This window comes from Gadus morhua, chromosome 8, assembly GCF_902167405.1.
Source record: "Gadus morhua chromosome 8, gadMor3.0, whole genome shotgun sequence".
Classification (NCBI taxonomy): Eukaryota; Metazoa; Chordata; class Actinopteri; order Gadiformes; family Gadidae; genus Gadus; species Gadus morhua.
The window spans coordinates 10,508,045-10,530,196 of NC_044055.1; the positions used below are offsets into that span (position 1 = coordinate 10,508,045).

The following is a 22,152-nucleotide window of genomic DNA, read 5'->3' on the forward strand; positions in this document are numbered from 1 at the left end:
TGCTGGAGCCACCAGTGCTGACAGCGGCAGAACACAAGGACCACTGGTGTCTGTGAATGCCCGCTTAATACCCTCTACCGGGTCTTAGGGAGAAGGGAGAAAGGAGGAGAGGAGCAAGAGAAGGCTGGATGGGAGGGAGGGACAGTGTGGTGGGAGCGAGTCATGAGCCACCGCTGTGGTTTGGAAGACTTGAGGAACTGTTGTGAGCTTTTGTGGTAGAAGTGACACTGACATTTAAAGCAGAGAGGGATATGGAGCCAAGGAGAACGTTACTTATGCTTAGGAACACATTATTTATGCTTTGGCAATCGATGACTCTATGAAAATAATCAATATCATCATAAGGGCAAATCTATATGTAATAGATTTTTCACATACAAACTGCCACTTTTGATTATTTGATTTGTATTGATCAATATTATTGTTATTATTAGTTTGTTAATGAGGCTACGGAAGGATTTCCTGTATAAGATAGCCCCTGACCTACTTTCTGTGCTAATGGCTGCTGTCATGGGAAGCCTATTATAACTCTAGATGAAATATTCAGGATGTTCAGCAGAATATCTCATTTTTTCCTGGTTCTTATTTGGGAGTTCCTTTCCATACAAAATAATGTATGAAACGTCCTAAATTTTCTGGATTCAGGAAATGACATGCACATTTCTGGAAATCGAGGAACAGAACCACCTTCAAAAGCACCCTTTACCATTGTCAACCCATAGAAGGTGAAGTCGCATGTGTTTTATTCATTAGAGATGGATTTCAGCCACTTAACGATTGAGTCATTGTTATTCATTAAGTGTTGCCACCTCAACCGTTGATGCTTTCTCTGCCCAAATCTGCTTTCAGGGGAGAGGAAGCTTATTCACACAACCTCCTGATGTCTAAAAGCCTGCTTAGCTTATTGCTAACAAGGCTATATCAAGGAATTATAATGTCATTTTCTTTCTTGTTTTGAATTCGGTGGTATCAGACAGGGCTTGCCATCGCAATTAAGACGGCCAAAGATGGTTCTGGTGAGTTTCCGTCAATTGGAAGGGCAACAATTCCTACTTAAGTACCAAAAAATGTAGATTTAGCTGTGTTTTTAACTCCTTGTAATGGCCAAGCACAGCTAAAAAGCCAGAAAGATGTCATGAAACATTTTTTATTGCACTAGCACATCATAAACGCAATTACCTTCCATACACACATGGTTCCAGCAACATTTAATTTGAAAAATAACCTCTTTTCAACTTCCACTTGGTTTAATGTCCGTTTTCTTTTCTTCATTTTTTTTTGTGTTCCACAAAACAATTTTGCAAAGGGGTACTTAAGAAAATGAAGCCAGAACCTACATTTTCATGTAAGACCATACAATTGTAATGCTCATCAGACACAATGCTGTGATGCTGAGTGGGCGCCATTAAAAGACCTACAGATCAGAATGGTTCATGACCATTGCCGTGCTTGGATATGATGCTTCAATCAGTGGACCGGCTGAGGCTGTTGCCCTTAATGAACTTGTTTGCCATACTGTGTAGGTTATTTATCCAAAGTCCCTTATGCTTTTCTCTTACAGGTTACATTTCCACACAGTTTGATGATGCCTTTCTTTGTTGACCTCGATGCCACACAACCAACCGTGATTCTACTCCATGCAGCCTAATATCAGTCCTTTACCTAAGAGATCCTCTTCAAAGACTTCAGCTCAGCCAACCACCCTTTAAACACTTTCTTTTTTTGAGTGTTTTTCATTTAATGAGAGGCACTTACAGCAGGCTCTCTAACACAATCAGATGGTTTCCCTTCAACCTCTGGGAAAGACATTAATGAAATGCTTCCCCAAGCTTAATAATGTCACTTGGTGGGGAAGCGACATTTCATTTCCATTCAGTGACCCTCCGTTAAATTAAAGCTTATTTCTCGGATGTGTGTTTTTCGCTATGGCGGTAGGGTGTCTGTGTGTGTGTCTGTCGGGGGGGACGGGGGACAGGGGACCGGGGTGACGGGGGGGACGGGGGGGATGGGTTGCTCACACCCCCGCACATGCTTTCAGCAGCACGGAGCAGAATGCTGGCCTTCTCCTGTCTCATTCAGAGCAGGGACTAGATCTGATTACAGTGCTCGGCTGGGCAATCCTGCAGCGGCGGGCAGCCACCGCGCAATCTCCTCCTCAGAGTCTGTTGGTAAATTTACACAATGCTTATGGGATTCCAGTGTGAGATTGCACAGCCCCCCCCCCCCCCCCCCTCCCCCATAGATTTGTGGCTGTAGGAAAGGGGAAAGGATGTAGGGGACGCAACACTTCCTGTATGCCTGTACACGCACCTCAAACGGAAAGTTGTTATAGTATTGTTATTATTGTTGTATTGCTAGCAGCAACTGTCACTACAGTGAGCACATCAAGGATTGTCCTTGATGTTCTAAAAACCCACTAAAAAAACTTGAAAAACAAACAAACAGAAACAAACAAAGAAAACAAAACTTCAAGATGACATTGAAATATTGCCGTCGGGTTGCATGGCAGGAGTATACCATTTATTGTTTTACAGCAGACCACAGTATTTGGTAAATTGCCAAAAGGAAAATATGCCCTTCATTGGTTAAGACCTCCAAACAAGGGGACATTCCCCGGACCAGTAGACACCAGACCAATGGTGATCGCACTGCTGTGATTAATAATGCATTAATTATTAATGAATACTAGTCAACAACAAAACAACAACCTTTTTTTTGTCCTTTGGTGGAACTGTATCGTATTTAAGGGTGAATGTAAACATATTCCTTGACGGCAGCTCTCGACTGAGGAGAACTATGTGCCACAAAAGCATGTCAAATCAAAAGAAAACCCAAAAGAAAATCAAGATTCACCTCCAAGACAGTTCGGCAGCTTTAGAAAAAGTAATACATCTTTGAGCATTTTCGCTTTTTAACGTACTCATACAGTTACGGTATGTTACATTTCTCTCTCTTTTTATTTTTATTTTAAATGGGTACAGGTGAGCTCAAGCATGACTGCAAAGCCTCCATCAGAGTGAGGCTGGAAAGGTTAACCTCTCCTCGGCCGGCCTCAATTATAACATCATGTGCAGCATTTGGCAAAAACATGAAACCTCCTTTTAGTGAAGCAAAAACACCAGGATCACTAAAAGCACATGTAGGAGAGTACAAGGAGAGGAGTGAAGGAGGAAGAGGAGGGAAGAAGAGAACAAGGTAACAATTACGCATAGCTGGCCGACGATCCGGCCCACGTTTTAGTTTAGCTGATATCTTTTTTTATAAATCCTGTGTTTTTAGTTCTGTACACCTTTAACATGGTCGCCTTCTGCAGTCGCTGACTGTTACGATGACCGTCAATGCCGCCACTGGCCGTTGCCATGGCTCCTTAAACAATATTTCTGTTGTTAAGCATATAAGACAGCAGTGATTCAATATAAAACTTCAATTCATTCGAGCGGGGGCCCCCGAAGGGGTTTCCGGTGAGCTCTCACATAAATCCATCTCTCTCGGTCGCCATTTATATTCCTTATCAACACACGCCGCAATTATTATCTTGTCCCCCGTAGCAACGGTCACGGATACACAAAGCCACCTGGTATTCTGCGAAAACCAAGGGCATTGTTCTCATGTCCCAAAGGGGAGTGGTGGGAGGGAGGGGGGAGGGGGGGAGTTTTGAGGGGTTGGAGTTCATCCCAGCGTAGCACAGTGTTCAACAGTGTACATGTACATACGTACTACGGTACCCACGGCACGTGACTTCTGGTCTTTGTACGGCGGGCTCTCTTGGGGGGGGGGGGGGGTGGGTGGGTGGGTGGGTGGGTGGTCAAGGTCAGCTACGCCCCCACGCCCCACGCCTCCCTCCCCCCTCCTCAGCAGAGCGTCATGGACAACAGGGGCAGCGCCAGGGCGGCGAGGGCCCCCAGGGGGCCGCTGTGGTGGCTGGGCTGCAGCAGCAGCAGCAGCAGGGGGTCCTGTCCGGACGACTGGCCGTCGCACTCGCCCCCCGAGCAGCGCGCCCTCTCGCACAGGACGCCGGTGAAGCCCGCAGAGCAGTGGCACCGCTGGTGGTGGTGGCAGGTGCCGCCGTTCTGACAGCGCAGCATCGCGTTGTCGCACACCCGCGCTGCGGAGACGGAGGAAGGGGTGTGTGTGGGGAATTGAAAATAGGTTGGGGGGGGGGGGGGGGGGGAGGGTGGAAGGGTGGAGATAGATTGGGGGGGGGAGAGACATGAGGTTGGAGGGTGGCGGGGGGGGGGTGTAGCAGTGATTAATAGATCGCGAGGAGTCAGTGGGGAGCATCCAGAAGCAGGATTTGTCAGAGAGGAGGAGAGGGGGGAGCAGGTGAGCGAGATGCCATTTCCCTCAACCTGCCTGCCTCGGAGCAAGGTTCCGGAAATGTGGCTTAACGCATTGGGAAGGGATGAACCAAGCAACGGTCACGAGAGGGAACAAACCACAATACAAACAGGTGCGGAGAGCTTGGTGCACGCTGCTGTCCAGCCTAACCCTTGCAACCCTTTCAAAACGAGTCCATGCGGCGTGCCAATGATTTGTTGCGACAGGGACTACTGTAGTAGAAAGACCTTCAGTGGATTTGTTTTGAGCCAGAAAGGAGTACATGTTATACTAACAGGTGAATGGAGGAGCCAATGGAATCCTAGCCTTGAGAGACCTTCCTGATCTCACAAGTTTACCTCATGATAAGTTCAGATAAGTCCGGCCTTAGGGAGCCCTTCCCAAGGATGTTAGCGCTAAGGGGAGAGACTTTCAGACTTCTTGACGAAGCATGAACACTGCACTCAAAATTCAGTGTACAAAATTGACGGTTTTATCCAAAATAGGCTGAATAATGCTCAAATACCAACAGAATACGGACAGAGTAGAGATGTCTTTCCTTTTCTTCCAAAGAGATCAGGCAAGAGTGAAGAGAGCCAGGACGTCACTTAGTCATTTAATCTGATTGGCTCTAGTTTTTGGAACAACATAAGGCGACGTCCATGCTTGGAAAGTAATTGCTGACCAGCTGAGGCCACTGATATTCATTGGGAAACGCTTGAATATCTGGAAATTCTAACAAGGATAATGGAATCTGGGAAGAGGCAGGAATCGCTGTTGGATAGACTGTGGAATAGTGGAATGGAAATTAGCTTCCCTGTGACTTCCGATTGAACACACACGCACGCATAGACATTGGCGCGCATGTGTTCATGCACACAAACACTTTGATGGCATGAGGGTTGATAGGGGAGTGAATGTCTTCCCCTTTATTAACAGCACCCCATGCTCTACGTACTATATGCAAAGGGGCTTGAGCAAATTACCATTTCACCGTTATTGCTGATATTTTCTTATTGTTTCTCTATCCTTCCGAGACCAACAGGAAATAAAAAATATTGTCATTGCTTTGTTTTAGTCTGAGCTATTCAAAATTATTAGAACTAGATATGTTTATATTGCTGTCTCCTGAAGAAATCGATATATATAGAGGAAAAAATATTTGTACCTAATCAGGTTAGCTGGATCTTCCCTGCCTGCAGTTGTAAAACCCTGGAAAAGGTCTTATTTGCCAAGAGATTTCCATTTAATTGGATATCTCGTCCTGCATGAATAGTAATCACATATCTGGGTCTTTGTAATGGGGCTCATTCGCAGAATACACCAAACAAATAATAATTGCTTGCTCAGAAAGCAATTAAAGATATTTGGATTGCATTCATCATTCATTCATTTATTTACCCTCCCCCCACCAGTTCCACACACTTTTCCACATACAAGAGACAAACGTACACGCATTCAAACCCAATTTAACATGTTTCACCTTTAAAAAAAAAAAAAAAAAGCGACATTCCAACGGTCTGCTGAATCACAATTGTGTTTGAACTATTTCCACAGACCGACTGCTCTTTCATTGGCTAATCCATCTGTTAACTTGGGTGCCATTGGCTTGATTTTATGCAAGCTCTGTGTTCTTCTGAGACACACCTGGGGGGGCGATTGTCTTTCTAGACGCTTTCCTTTTCACCCAATTAGCTTGTTTCCTTCTGAGGTTGGTGCTCTGGGTGTTTCTGTAAGGGTCCTATCGTTCCCGTCCTGACTTTTACTGTTCCGCTGCTGCACTTTAAAGGTATTTCGACTGCAATATCGGTTGTGTCCCCACAACAAATCATGGCAATTTCTTTGCACGCTAGGTACATTCTCAGGTCTTATTTTGGCAGTACTTATTTTGTTGGTTAGAGCGAGGAAAAAACAATGATTAACTGATCCATTTCAAATGCACACCGACGTGTTTCAACACATCCGTCAGTCTGACTTGACGACTCTCCGGACACAGATGGACTGATAGATATTTATATGTAGATGTGTAAAACATGCAGTGGAATAGCGTATCAACATGCCTCATCATGCATGATATAAATGCAAACATGCAACCACCAGACAAACAAACACACATGCATAAAGCATGACACTCGCGCACACCCACAGTCACAGAGGCAACGATTTGTATTTCTCCCCTTTTTTCTCCCAACACATTTCCTTTGACACAATGTTCGTTGCACCATCGCCTTCCGCCCCACGACAAGGCCTCGCGGGTCAGGCATAACAAGCGTTGAGCGCTGGCTTGCGAGTTCAACGGGCTGCCTGACGCAGCCCTTGCGGAGACATATGTGCACCTCACACCTCTGTCGGCGGCGTGCGACACCCAGTAGCTGCAGAAGCTGTTGTGACAAGGGGGCCGCCCTGGCAGCACGAAGGAACCGCTAAAACCACTGCTACGTTGTGAGCACCTTGTTGTTTAATGTAACTTGGATTATAACATTTGTTTCATTTTTGCTGAATATATATACATTTCTATTATATTTTATGTATTATATTGTATATAATGTGTCTCTTAATGTGTTGTCTATTGTTGTGGTGTTTTTTATTTTCCTTTTGATTGAATATCTGTACTGTCTGTATGTATTCTGTATGTATATCCTTTTTTTGTAAATTGTCTTTGAGTATTTAGAAATACGCTATAAAAAACGGATACATTATTATCATTATTTTTATATTATTTCTTCATATTATTATTTAATTTTTTCCTACCACACCCTATATTGTACCAAACTGACAATTTCGTCGTATGTCCATCTGTCACAGACTGCCCTCAACTGCACCTGTATCCAATAGCAGCGCTGGATGAAGCACACGTTTCATTTCATTGTGGTTTTCAAGAGAGGAAATCACCGACATGACCTTAACAAGTCCAGGCAGCGTTTCTAATCTGTTCATCTCCCACAGTGAACGATGAATGTGCTCAGATACTGTACAACTGTGATTTGTCAGATATGGCACCTCACAGTATGATACAGGAGGAAAGTCTCAAATCAATAATCCAGGCACCATAACAGCTGTCACTCTACTCTGCGGTAGAAGCCTGAGCTTATTGTGTGTGTGTGTGTGTGTGTGTGTGTGTGTGTGTGTGTGTGTGTGTGTGTGTGTGTGTGTGTGTGGTTGTGTGTGTGTGTGTGTGTGTGTGTGTGTGTGTGTGTGTGTGTGTGTGTGTGTGTGTGTGTGTGTGTGTGTGTCTGTGGAAGGCCACCAACAAATTTATATATAAAGCCCTCTGGCCACTGAGAATGAAATAACAACTCCTTTGCGATATTACTTGAATGAGTAAAAATGTTGGTTCAGGTTCTTCATTTTCTTCTTCCTTGCCGGTCCGGGGCAATGAGATTAAGAATGTTTTAGGCAAGACAAAGAGCTTGTCAATACGGGGGGGCACATTTAAGAATTTTCTAATTATAAGCTGTGAAAGTGGATAGCGTAGCTCCAATTACCGAAGATCGATATCTCTCTCCGTGATGTCAGGGTGAGATGAAATCCAAGTTTGACCATGTCTCCGGTTATCATATTAGCTTGCGGCCTGTTAGCTATTAGCCAAGATGAGGAGCTTGTCATGCTATTACCAGTGGACAGCTGCAGAGCGCAGGAGCCTCGGACTGGCTTCACCTTGTCCTGGCATACTGCAGCAAGAGGTGAGAAATTCCCTCCAGTAATACATAATCTGTATTCAGCTTCTAACAATATAGTGCTGTTTTCTCTCTATCCAGAAGAGCAAATACCCACGAACTTGGGCACCGGTTTGAAGTAAAATAAATCCTGCATTATGAAGAATTCGTGATTGTATTATTATATATATTTGCATTTGTTGTATAGTATAATAAAAGGTTTTCATGAGATTTATTTGAACTCTCCCTAACTTCACCAATACACTGCAGAACTATTATGTATACGGCTGTGCCTCAAGGTCTCTGTTCAGTCCACATCATCTTTTAATAATCAGATTTTGAGTCCAGGCAAGCAGTCTTGCTCTGATCCTACCTGCCAAAGCATGGTATCACGGTGTCATGGCAACTGGTAAGAACCACATAGCCCAGACAACATCTAACTTCATCCTGTAATCTTCAAGCGATGCCTTCTCAAGGTGTTTGATGCAGAAATAGAAACCACCAATGGTAATTTGAACCACAAAGAAAACCTGCGTTTTCAACGGTGTTGCTTGCTCACAGGAACATAGCCAAAACAACACAGAGTGCTAGTCTGCTGGAGATCAAAACATGAGAATACGGCATTGCACTCATTATGGTTGGAGATTTACGAATGCATGCCACGTTATTTGAAAGTTAGAAAAATGTCATTGAGGTATGGTTTTAAATGAACTTCCACGAGATTCGATTGGAATAAACGCTGCAGTTGGTACTGCAATGAATAAAGGCCGACACGATGAGTGACCTTGTTCCCAACATGCCTAGAGCTTTACGGACAAAATGTGTTCAGCAGAAAAGCAGCACTGGGCCTCTTTGAAACAGTCAGCGGCATCTCTACACACCGGTACAAGTCTCAGGAATATGTTACCTTTATTCTAACTCTGTTGGAATCATGCACTGGATGGGTTTACACCAGTGAATCAAATACCAATCATTAGAGCTGAGAAGGAAATGGAAGAAAACCAGCCAACGCTACCTTACATGTTCTCATTGATCGCACAAAATCCTTAAAGCCCACTTTTAATTTATAGAGAGCAACAAAGCTGATGCGTCTGAGCACCCACACTACACACACAATCTGGGCTGGGGGATTAGCAGGAGATAGCCAAAGATCAATCTACATAAACCCCCTCTGGAGGCAGCTCCTTTCTCACTATTCCATGTGTTAGTGGCCCAAAGAGCTGGATCGCACTCCAGAGCGTTCTGGGTAATTAAAGAAAGAGTGAGCATGGGCAAAAGACAGAAACGGCAAGCTGTGGATGTGGTGACGGGGGTGAGGTTCCACGGTGGGGAATGTTTTTTTTTCTTGCGTGCATTTCTTTTTTTAAACATTTTACATTTAGGGGGTGCGTGCTAGGGTCCAGTTTGGGATCTAGCCGTTAAAAACAGGGCCAATCGGGTGCTCGCTTTGGGGTTTGAATCGTCATGCTGAAGCTGTGAGAGCCTACCTTGGTTACGATTTGCAACACCAAGGGATGAAGCATTTGCCCGATCTGTGTAAAAATAGGAGAGGTCATAAATTACAATGGGTTTTGGTATATGTATACGCGTACGCTGCGAATGGATTTTAATGCATACGCATGGACAGCATCAGCATGCATAGGCTCAGCATGCACACACAGCATGCCATGGACTCCTCATGCATGTAAACGCCATCAGGGCTGTCTACTGATTGGGTAACATAATATGTTATGTTTCGAGGCTGGAAAATGATTCTCATGGAATGGGTTTTATGCACAGGACATTGCATGCTCAGGAGTAATATAATTTACAGCATACTAACATTGCAAAACAATGCTAATGAATGCAGGAAAATCCACACTAATTTGACTGGTCTAGCAGTGAAAATAATTGCAGCCACATGTTGATTTGATAGAATAATGGTAATAAAAACCACCAACTTCGAGCACCACTTATTGAATATATTTTTTGGTTTGAATAATTTGGTTTTAAAACAACCAAAATAATGTACTGTACTCTCAAATCGTGTTTGTTGAATACTCCTTAGAGATTTAAAAGTATATAATTGTGAGGGACATGGCTTTAGGGCACAAAACAGTTTTTCTCTTGTTCCGATCAATAGCATCAATCAACTGAATATGTGCCCACACGGGAAGAGAAAACAATTCATTAGAAGTGGATTAGCCAGCATGCCAAGTTCTAAAGGCTTGATCTACTTACCTGAAGCTCCGTGACCACTGGGAATACCTGCGAAAAAGCACACAGAAAAAAAATCACCAAGGCATGTCTTCACTTTTTCTTTTGATTGCATTTATTTATCCTTTTTAACCACACAGCGGCATTTACGGTTTTCCCGGGCCAAGACAGTATTTAGCCAATATGTATCCGCCTTGTTTAGCAATTAGCAGCAATTACAGATCAGTGGAGGTTCTAATCACTGTGTGCTCAAACACCCGCCCTTTGCTGATGATAATAACAGGTTTGAAACCATGACGATCCCAGTTCGTAATCAACATTGGGAGAACAGCTTCTTTCACCCGCACTCCAGAGCCTCTCCCTATTGGATGATTTGGGTCCGTCCTAGGAACACAGTTTAAACAGTGTCTTGTAGTATTTCACTTAATCTGCTTGAAATACCGCATGGTATCTGGTTGTGAGAATATTTTTTTGCTAGAGATGCAGATATAGGGTGAGCAGATCCATTAGTGGATTGTATCACATATCCAAGAAAACTGGTTAGCAAATCCAGACTCAAATATTAACCTTCACAGAATAGTAGACAATATGGCTTTATTGTTACTAACCCAGTATTTTTGGGCCATTGGAGTATCGTACTATAATCCTTTGACCTAAACTATTTATTTTTGGTAGAAAAGCGGTAAAAGGAGACACCATTACATTTAGCTTGTCGTTCACCAGACGCGTTTATCCAGAACAACTAGCGAAGATGGGAACAATCAAAGCATAATCAATATGTGAGCATCAGTGTGCGTCTAGGGTTGCCAACGCAATCAGATACAAGGATAATATGGGACATTTTTTATTGCATTGGGTTTGATAGGGCTGTTATGGCCATTGTGTTAATGAGGTAATTATACTATTAAGAAGAGGCGGGAATTACTGGGAATTAACAAGACTATTCTAAATTGTTCTGAGAAAGTGATACCATATGAATTTTTGGTATACCTGGGTATATACATTCCTCATTAGTTGGACCAAATACTAATTAATTTACTCAGTTGCTGCATATTTAGGCTAGAATGATGAATAAACTTTGAAAAGTTTTTTAAGGTTAAATTTAACAAAATCTTCCTCTGGACTTGGAGTATATTTCTGGAGGGCAGCCTTTGTCTAAATTGTAACAAAAAATTGATTAAACTCTACTTGATTTGGACCGTCCTCCTTCTGTCTAGTAGTGTTGGTAGGTGGAAGATTTGCCCTTTAATCAGGGCATTTTTCATCAGGACCAGCATTGTTTTCTCAACTGAATTGGGCATCCGTCGGTCAGTGATTTTGTTAATTACGATTTCCTCTCTGTTCGCCAACATCTAATCAACTGAACAGTTTCGGACAGTAAAAAACAAACAAAAAAAAAACAGCTGTTGGCACTTACATGCCACCGCGGTTGGATAGAAAAATAAATAATTCACCATCAGCAACATTTCTTTAAAGCATCCTGTGAGGTACATTTTTCCAGATGATGTCAACCTGTATTTCCTAAACCAATGCATTTGAGGAATGGAGGGGCCGGAAATACTGCCCTGTGAAAGGCGACAAGTTTGCACCAAACTATGAATCCCTCAGCCCTCCCTAAACTTCTACCGGCGACCTGTGAACTCGTTTTGTAACACAAGGGAGAAGGCAGACTGACGTTCCCAGCAAAAGTGGCCTGTCAACATAATTCCGCCAGTGATTTCTCTTCGGCTCTGCAGGTGTCTAAAGAGATTTCTTCCTCCCCCTACCCCTCGCTTCAGGGGCCAGGCTATTGGCCGGGCTCCCATGCAGCCATCCAGCTGACCACCTCGCCCCCCCTGGCAACGCAGGGTTCCATCTTTGGCTCCTCAACGTATTAGGTGAAGGCTCACGTGTGACAGGCATATTTGCCTGCACGTGCAGAGAGATGTGAATATGTAACACCCCCCCACCCCCCCACCATCGCCACCCTCTATAATGTCCCTACTTTTGAGATAGATGACTACCATGATTAAGGGGGAGGACTTGATGACAGATGAATGCTATTAAAGTGTAATTACATTCTGCCCGTTCAGCGAATTTGTCTCTATAAGACGGCCTTATGTTTAATATCCTCGCAGGGAAACATGAGCCCCACAGTACGGGCGGCAATCGGCATGTTGTCGGAACGGGGAAAGTGGGGGCTGTACTTTACTTACAGAAGAACAGAGATAATTCAGGACAAGGGAGCAATATCGTAACGGCAGTGGCGTATGCAACATTATTGTATTGTAGGCTCTTGCCAGACAGGCGTTAATATTGCACTTGATACGGCTAGGCCAGGTTTCATCAGTTCGGTGCAGATGTGACCGTAGTGTTGTATTATTTTCCTTTTTTTCCTTTTTTAATAACGGCCTGTCAATCCGGCGACAACCAAACATTGCGAGGTGGCTCATAACGTGAGGAGAGGGAGAGGTCGAAGGAGAATGAGAAAGAGAGAGAGAGAGAGCGAGAGGGCGAGAGAGAGAGAGAGAGAGAGAGAGAGAGAGAGAGAGAGAGAGAGAGAAGAGAGAGGGCGAGAGAGAGAAAGGAGCATGGGGAAATCAAGTAATATATCCTCAGAGTTCACAGGCGTGACTGCAAACAAACCCCCCCCCCCCACACACACACACACACACACCGATCGCACACGTGATGGAGCACACAGCAAGCATGCACCGTTGCAAGTGCAGGTATCCCTTGCACACAGCATCCTGCTCTAATGAGAACATACATTCTGCCTTTTGTCTGCAAATAAAACAGAACACGATACCGCCATTGAGGCACGACATTCTGAAACAAAAACAAAAAAACGCGGAGCAACGGCTACTAAATCAACACTCTGGGTGAATCCATCACTGCGCACACATCAACAATTCAAATCTCAACACTCCCCTCCCCCAAAACGTACATAAAAACATGAACGCAAGCTAATCCAGTAGACTGCTAGAGCTGTGGCATCAGGGCTCAGGCAGACTCAGAGCTGGGGACCAGAGGGTAACTGCTCTGCCATCTGGCCGGGGCTGGCCATCTAACCAGCTCCTCACTGTGTGGCTGGATTAGATTTATTGAGGCAATGAGCCCCCCACCCCCGGCCTGAGATTTGATATATGTGACCCAACTCCCCTCCAAGATAAGAGCAGGGATAATGCAAAAGAGCACCTTCTGCCTCTCAGAGGTCACGTGAAGACGACGAAAGGGAGAGGAGGAAGAAAGAAAAGTAGAGCCCAAATGAGCTCTTACGGGCGATGGCGTATTAAGATTCTCCCCGGATAAGCTGCCTACCAGCTGCTTCATGATGAAGGTAGCTTGTGTGGTGAATTGGCTAATCGCTATAAAAAAAGAAATACAAATGTCTTCTAAATGTGGACGTGGTTGACTGACTAGCAACGACTATTCCTATGCTGCGTAGCAAGTCACAAGCCCTAACCCTTGCATAAATACTCGTCATACCAACCTCATTGGATATCAATTTTAGTAGACGGCATTCATAACTTCAAAAAATAAAGTATGCACAGACTACAGGTTGCTTACGATTGTTTTAGGATCTTACTTAAAAGACCTAGGTGGAGTAGTGCAAGTGAGCTATTTGTGAATGCAGGAGTTAACACCTTACAAGCTTTATTGAGGAACCTTATGTACAGATTTATCTGTCGCCTGAATAACTCAAAGAATGAAGTCATAATGCTGCTGTCGAACCCAAGTTATAGCGCAGTACGCTACCAGTCATACCTTTGGAGGCATTGGTATAAGTGCCTTTTATAATTGGTCGTTATGTTTTTATTCTTATTTATGTGTGTGTTGTCTATTTCTTGTATTGTATGTTTTTAAATGGACCTTGAGTCTAATAATAAAAGGATGATGATGATGATGACAACACCTTGCCTGAATCGAAATGACCTCATGTAATCAAAATGAGTGTACGCATATCAAATGATCGGCGACAGAAGAACGTCAGCAATAACAAACAAGATATTGATTCTATGTTTGTAACGTCATCACCAAAATATACAATTTCATGTTTGCCATCTAAACAGAAAAAAATAAGTGTATCCTAAGATGCCCATTAAAGACGACAACAACAACAACAGATATTATTACACGGCTTTACAGTAATACTCACATATATTGGCCGTTCCTTTTGGTATGGGCAGGTAGGAGCCCACGCTCCAGGCCCTGCCGTGGTAATGTCTCTTACAGCGGCTGCAGTCGGGTCCTGTGGTGTTGTGCTCACACTCACAGCCCAGCCTCCCTTTGTCGTACACACAGGTGTTGGCATGCAGGTTGCACTTGCACCTAAGATGAATGGATAGGCGAGAAGGGGGGAGAAAGACACAGGAGGTGTTAATAATAGAATATTTTTTCCTTTCTGTCTGGCATGGGTAAAAGCTCTCGTTGTGGCTTTTTTTGTGTTTTGTATCCACGGCTTTTCGATTTTATTTTCATTTATTCATTCATTTATTTTAATTGTAGTCCTAGAGCGTTATCAGATTTGGATGGTGGCCCCGCAAAGCCTCATTATGCATCCATTTCCAAAAAAAAAGAGAAGAGTAAGGAAAAAGGGAAAAAAACAATGGCTAAATTCTGACTCTTCCCGCGTGGAGAGAGACATCAGAGGAAATCGGTTCCCATTAGCCACTTTCAGTGCTAAATGGAAGGCGCTGCGTAATGGCAGCTAATTGAAGAACAAACCGAGGCGCCGGTAACGAGGTAATGGTTTAAAGAAGGAGACGCCAGACGCCGACTTTACCCCCAGCTCTGACAAGCTTCTCTTGAGAAACAGGAGGCAGGCTTCTGAGTTAGTGCGATGTGAAACGCAGGGCCAACCTGCAGCCACAAGCCCCCAGCGGTCAGCTGTGTCAGTTATTAGGTGGAGGGAGAAGAGATCTCTGGCAGACCTGACAGATGCTCCAGACAGGTAAGTGAAAATAAAAAATGTCTGACATTCTTCTTCTTCTATATCCTACCAAGCAAAAAGCCCAAACGTTTTCTGGGAGTAGAAAAAAAGAGAGGGTGGAAAAAAAAGGATGCCAATATATCATCAGCCTGCGAAGAGGGAATTGTTTGGAGATAGTTTGAGGTTCACTTGTGTGAAGGATCAAGGCTTGAACTCCCTCGACGGACAGCGGGTAAATTGTGTGGAGAGAGTGCAGAATTCAGCCCACTCATTTTACTGAGGGCTGTTTTCATCCGGTAACAAGCTCTGGAGGAGGCCATGCTGTTTGAAGTAAAACACAGCCCTTCTACATCGTCCTGTTTACAGCATGTGCTCGAAAAACACATTAAATGACCAGACACACAAACAGGAAATATGCCACTTCTATCATGATGATGTCGTTGTGCTGCAAAGATCAAAACAGCAATGCAAAGTTTTCGGTCAAATACATGAAACAAACCAAATTAACCAAACTTTGAAATTGCCTTGCAATCATCCCGAACCTTGAAACACAATCTACATTTTTCAATAAAAGCTTAAGTTCATAGACATATTATCGAATCAAAACCATTTACCCCCCCCCCCCCCCCCTCTGCATCCATACAGGAAACATGCAGTGGAATACCTCTGCATGTTTTTTGCAATCCGAGATTCAGGCAGCGTCATATTCCGTCTGTACTCAAATATAATCCCCCAGTGTGTGATTCAGCCCCCGAGAGAGGTAAAAGGTTACGCTGGGTGACCTCTGGATCACGGAGAGCTTGGTGTATTTAGAAAACATTTGAGACATAGGAGTCGATCCGAAACCCTAGCCTTCCCCAAGCGGCGTCAGATGTATCGTTGTTTCATATCAGTGCCTGTGTTTGTTTGTACTACCGCCTTCCGAAGGGAGGATTTCTCCCATTTTAGACCTAAGTGATAGGGATCTGTTGCCCACGTCGCTCAGGAACTCAAGGCAAGAGAGAAATGATGGGATCAGTCCGTAGCCCTTCTTCTCTATTTGACTCCCTGGCCTTTGTGACATAAAAGACTGATGGATAGCTACATTGTTTGAAGGACACTGTAGTGCCTGTAGAGAATGAGGTTTATCTGTACCAAATTAACATGTTAATGAGCTGTGGTATGGGGGATTTGAAAAACGCTAACGACGATTAGGACAGAAATAAATACAGCTTGCGGCTGTCCACTAAAGTCTTCTCAAGCAACTGGGTGTTTGTTTTAAATTAAACACGATTCTACTTTTTGTAATCTTTTAATCTTGCCAAAGTTGTAACAACAGATGCTGTGAATGGGCAAATATTCTGTCTCATAAAAAAAAGGTTTGGAGGACCATTTAGTTAAAGTAAGACATAAAATAAAAAGTGTAAGTAAATGATTTAGCAAATTTTTGCACTTTTCATTACATTGAGTAGCAATCCGAACTTAAGTTGCCTGTCCAACTGACCTATCTGGCTTGGTTCTGGACACACGATGAGGAGAAATGCTGTCGTTGTGATGAACGGTATGAAAGTTATAGTTTCACTGACTGCAACAACAGACTGCATAATCATTGGAAATGTCATTACATGTTAGACCTACTTTAGGAAAAGCAGCCACAATTATATATTTTTAATCAAACATTCTGTCGTGGAATTACATTTTATTGCTTCAAGAATGCGTCATTGGTGTATTTTTGATGAAGGGAATTTAGGGATATGTCACAACCAAAATTAAGTGGGTGACAAGAGCCATAATGTTGTGATTGATCGTATTATTGAATAAAGTCCCCTACACCAGTTTGTGACTTCCACAAATGACAATATAACAACTTTGGGTTTTCCGCATACAATGTGTATTGTATGCGGAATTGAGATAATACTTTTTCAAACTTTTGAGAATAAAGATTGGAAGAAACTACCCTTCTTAACCTCCATAATAAAGAATCGATGCTGCACACGTCATATTTCTCACCGACTTCAGTCCGCCTTCATTTCGTTAATGACAAAAATGAATGATAGTCTGCAGTCGCCAACTGAAAGTGTCATTAATTAAACAGATATCATTATGAAACAGAGATCAGCACAATATCAAACATTCTAAACATCATGGCTGCCTTTATTGGCAAAGTATCGGTGCTGACCTTGCTAGAGCACAAACCTGTTCCAATTACAAACGTATAATGCAATTACGGAGATGGTGGGAATAACGCCTGCAGGGACAGTTTCATTCCCGTCCCTAGGCAGGGGTGGGAGTGTAAGATAAGCAAAAACCAATTGAATCAGGGATTTTCGCCACTAATTCACAAATGCATTTTAGTATGGAACCTCTAAGTTCACTTTTGTTATCCAAGTGGTGTTATCAACTGGCACAGAACAAATGCCTCTGGATGCAATTGGACAGGCCACTGGCCAATCAGATCAATGAAACATGTAACACATCAGCGGCAGCCATCTTGGTTGTTTATGAAAATTGCCTCAATGGCGCTTCCATAGGGTGCTTCTCTGGTCAGTCATCGTGTTAAGCCTGCCCCATTTTGGAAGTGATTGGCCCGTGCCGGGCCAGGTCTACTGGATATCTGTCTGAAAGGGTTAGGGAACCAGATGCATATGCCGATTTGTCTGGTTCCCAGTCTAAGATGAAATGTTAGCAAACAGGGGATTTTTGATCAGGCATGAGATTGCTGTATATGGTGCCCCCTTGCTTATACCAAGTTTCACTTAAGAAAGAAATGGCTCATGTGAGAATGCACATAGAGTTATAAGCAGATGAAGGGCATTAAACATTTAGCATTATTCAAATTTCCGAAGTTAGACTCTTGGATGACATGTTGACGGTGTGTGGTGCTGTAAATCTGTAGTGCCCCGAAAAGAAAAAGATTTACGTGTATGAATAAGGTGTGTAGTACGATGAATATCAGAATATTTAGACTCTTCAAATACATTTAATTAGTATATACATTGTTGTGATTGAATTAGATTTAAATTGAAGAAAAAAATAAAAAAGTACTTTATTCACAGTGTCTGGTACTTTTATTTATACTCAATAACCACTTGTTACATCACAATGTTATTGTGTTCAATTGTCAGTTACTTATTCAAATGCATTCCAGATATTATACAGGAGTCAAATAATTTAAAATAACAATGACATTACGAACGTCTTTAAACCATCAAATTGAATGTTACACTTTTTTGGTTTAGCAGCTTTCCAAGTGTCAAACAAAGTGGCTTTAAAAATGTCTTGTTTTTAATGCCCTGCCTGTTGAAATAATAACATATAAACATCTTTATACAACAATGAATAACTATTTAAATGGAGAAAGGTTGGTCAGGTGTATTCATCTGCACTGAATGCATGAAAGAAAGGTGTAAGAAGGGTTTGCACATCAAGTTGAAGTTCTGGCCAAATACAAGATACAAAACAATGCTTTGCTTTCGGTAAAGGGTTAGTAAATGACATTATAGACAAAGATGGCGAGTGGAACTGGTGGTACTGTTGTGTTGGAATGATTGGTCAAGGCAAACATCCTCACTGACTATGACACGCTGAAGCCCTCCCTTGTAATTATACGGGCATTGATTTCCACAACCCCTTCCCGTCAGCAGGCACATACCACTTTCCCATCTGGAGATGCGCCAAGGTGTGGTTAATCAGGCCGTATCACAAAACTTCACAAGCTAACCTTTACATTTTTGATGGGTTTTGTTGACATCTTCGGCGTATCACCGCCTCGCAATTACCTCCTCTCTCCCACATACAACCTCCAGAATCTGGGTGTTGTTGTCATGGTATTGAATGGCTTTATCAGGGTGGTTTTGTTTAAATTGTCAACTTTACATACACTACATAATGGGTTGGTTATCCTGACAGCTATGTGAGTGTGCTATTCTTGGGTTTGCCTGTTGTTATAGGGGCTTTGAGTCTCTCACACTGGTGATGGTGGGTGCTTCTTTTCAGGTTGAGGTAGGCTTCCTCACATGTCCGTCTGATGCCCAATGAGTCTGAGCGTGGGGACAAACATGGCAGGCACTGAGTCGCTCTGGCAACTCTGGAGTATCCTCTAGCAGAGACTCAGAGGCTGTGTCAGTGTCAATGTCTTCATGCTGGTAAGAAGACATGGATGTCTTCTGTGAGTTCTAGATGAAGGACAGAAGACAGCAATATTTAACACATATTTTCTTCGATGATTGTCATCTTATGAAAATGACTTGTATGTAACGTGTGTTTAACTCTTTTTAAAACAAAGTTGGACTATACTTGACTTGAGAATGAACCCTAAGCCTGGAAGTTATGACATCTTAATCGTTATTTACTCAAAGCTCTACCTTGACTTGTCAATTGGCTTGTCTTGACAAAGAAAAATAGCCTCTAGCACTGCTACTGAACCCACTGACTTTGTCTCGGATTGCCGTCAACTGGCTTTTTGTGTCCTTCCTGAGGTTGATCTCCCTCTTAAAAAAACCTGCTCTTGCTGGTTTTGACCTCTCTCTCCGTCTGTTTCGAGAGGCTTCTGATGTGGTTTCTGGCTCCTCTGTCTGTCCCATCCGAGCATACAAAACCTTAAGTAGTATTGCTGCTGAATGGATGCAACCTGACTCTAGATTGCAACGTCAGATGCAAAATGTGATAACATGCTGCTAATCTCCTTACATAGATAACATTACAACGTAGCTCACGTAACAATGGTGGTTAACTCTTAATGTTTGTTAAACATTTTGCCATTTGATAACACGTATACCACAACAATCACATAGATAATATAAAACGTATGGTTAATGGCTAACTTAATGGTTGACAAACACTTTAAAATGTGAGATTTATGTTACTTACCAAGCCATGTGTGTGCAGTGCGCCGTCAAGATGTAGCTGTTACAAACACACAAGCCTGATACTGATACAAGCCTGTTTGTCTTCTGGCTTCTTGACTTTTGATCACACAAAACGATTTCTCTTAAGACAAGGCAAAGCAAGGGAACTTTATTTAAATAGCACTTTCAGATACAAGGCAGACTCAAAGTGCTTCAAATATGAACATTGTCATACAATGTTTATATGTGAAGCTGGATTTCTCGATCGGTTGTATACGTCAGGCCAGTAGGTAATCCTGTGAGATGGTCCATCCATTGATCGAGTATGAAGAGGTCGGCCAATCTGGTCCCATTGGTCAATGTTCACTTTTCACAAGTAATGCTCGTGGTCAGGGAGTGTGAGTGACAATACATGCAGGTATAAGAGAAACTCGTTTTTTCTTCTTCAAACGTGTTAGCCAGCGCTGGCTAACGGGTTCATGGAATATTTATTTTCACAATATGGCAACAATGTGTGGGCATACTCATGTCAGCATCTGCATTCAATTTAACAGAAAATATAGGCTACTATCAGCCTAAAAACCTTAATATTGGATAATATCATTTGATTCAAAAGGTGCACAACAGCACAGGAAAATGGTAAAGCAGAGGCGAATCTTCGATGTCTTTATAACCCCGTCATTAAGAGCAAATTGTTTAAGGGAAATAATCATGTGGGAAAACATGCACATCCAATGTACATTTTACTGCATATATTATTCATACAGATCTTTTTCATATTGAGGATTTCACTCGCCCATATGCCCGACATGTTCCCACGGCTATGTCCCAGCCTGTTGGGATTCGTATGTTTGTTGTTGTTGTACATCTTTCACTAGATCCAACGTTTAATCAGACGTATAATTAATTTAGCATTGGAGAGTTATGGCCCGTATAATGCATCAGGCCAGGCCTTCAAAGGTTTAGTCACCAATTTCAGATGATGCGAAAACAAACTCTAAAGCTTTGATCGGGGGTCATTGAAATATGTTATCTACCAAGTTTGGTGAATATTTGACTGAATGTGTGCCGATATAAGCCGGAAATGTGTTCCCCAAAAAATCCACAGTGACTGAAGAATTGTATAGGCACAAATTGGCATGGCCTGTTTCAGTTGAATCGACATTATTGTGCCAATGTGTGCCAATGTTGGCACAATAATTGTGCCAATTGCTTCTCGTTTCAGAAGTAATTACCCAGAATGTGAAACATGTTTAACCAACCATATGTTGGCGTAATTGATACCATGTTTTAATATGTTAAGCATCGGGGGCACCTGTCCATAAAGTATAAAAACTTAAGCACTTTGTACTCTACAAAGCGCTCTAGTGTTGAGATTTAAATTTCGACATGCCTCTTGGCCTATGAAATGTAATGCTTCATAAAAAACCTGAAACATGTAAGAATAAATAAAGTAGCAGGAGATGATTTTCCTTTTGTCAATGAAACAAAGCGATACAGTAAGTAGATAGACGTCTCAAATGGTTAAATAATAATAAAGAAAGTAAAATAAAAAGATAATTAATATACAGAATAACAATAGTGTGGCCTGCTTTACAATCACCCTAATAACAATAATAATAATACTAATGTAGTGTTAAACTGCAACAGTGAGTAAAAGAGTTTCATTAAGGCTTTAACCAAGGGTTTTTGTATGCTATTCCCCCTGCTATGTTAAGATTGGCTCTCGGTTTAGAGACATAAAGCTACCGTTGCTGCAATCAAATATACTTTTAAATGGTCAAATTGAAGCACAGGTCGCATGGCTGATGGCTTCCGTTGCAAATGAGTTACTCAACGCAACGCCCCCAGTCCAGATTCCCCGAGTGCTGGGCAGCCTCTGAGCAAACGGCTCCCTGCAGTCCTTAACTTTTGAATCAATTAAAAGAACCTGCTCCATAAAATTAATGAGTGGGGTGTACCTTGCTCCCCTTCAGCTCCCCCCAAGTGAAGCGCAATGAAATTTGACCTTCCACTTAATTAAAAACCAGCCGAATCTGGATCATCACTTCCCAGCCTGGGCGCGCGCCGCATCGATAGGGCAGACGCATCATTCTGGACACAGGGGAACTCTGGAATGCAATGTTTTTGCCGGGGGCATTGTCATAATGAAATCACAGAGTTATTCTCCCCAAGACCAAGTGTGCCTGTGTGTGTGTGTATGTGTGTGTGTGTGTGTGTGGCGGGGGGGGGGGCAAAGAGATCC

At 42.8% G+C, this 22,152-nt stretch overlaps 1 protein-coding gene across 2 annotated transcripts in view; it reads right to left on the bottom strand.

The window, feature by feature from the left end:
- Positions 1-3,810: 3,810 nt before the first annotated feature.
- Positions 3,811-22,152, bottom strand: part of LOC115549404 (netrin-G1-like) — a 53,296-nt gene continuing 34,954 nt past the window's right edge. For both annotated transcript variants that reach the window (XM_030364552.1, XM_030364553.1), the window contains exons 4-7: positions 14,308-14,480; positions 10,194-10,220; positions 9,461-9,505; positions 3,811-4,105 (exon numbers count right to left, since the gene is read on the bottom strand). In XM_030364552.1, the coding sequence (XP_030220412.1) occupies positions 3,852-4,105; positions 9,461-9,505; positions 10,194-10,220; positions 14,308-14,480 (499 nt within the window). In that variant the 3' untranslated portion in view covers positions 3,811-3,851. The remainder of the gene's footprint in view (positions 4,106-9,460; positions 9,506-10,193; positions 10,221-14,307; positions 14,481-22,152) is intronic.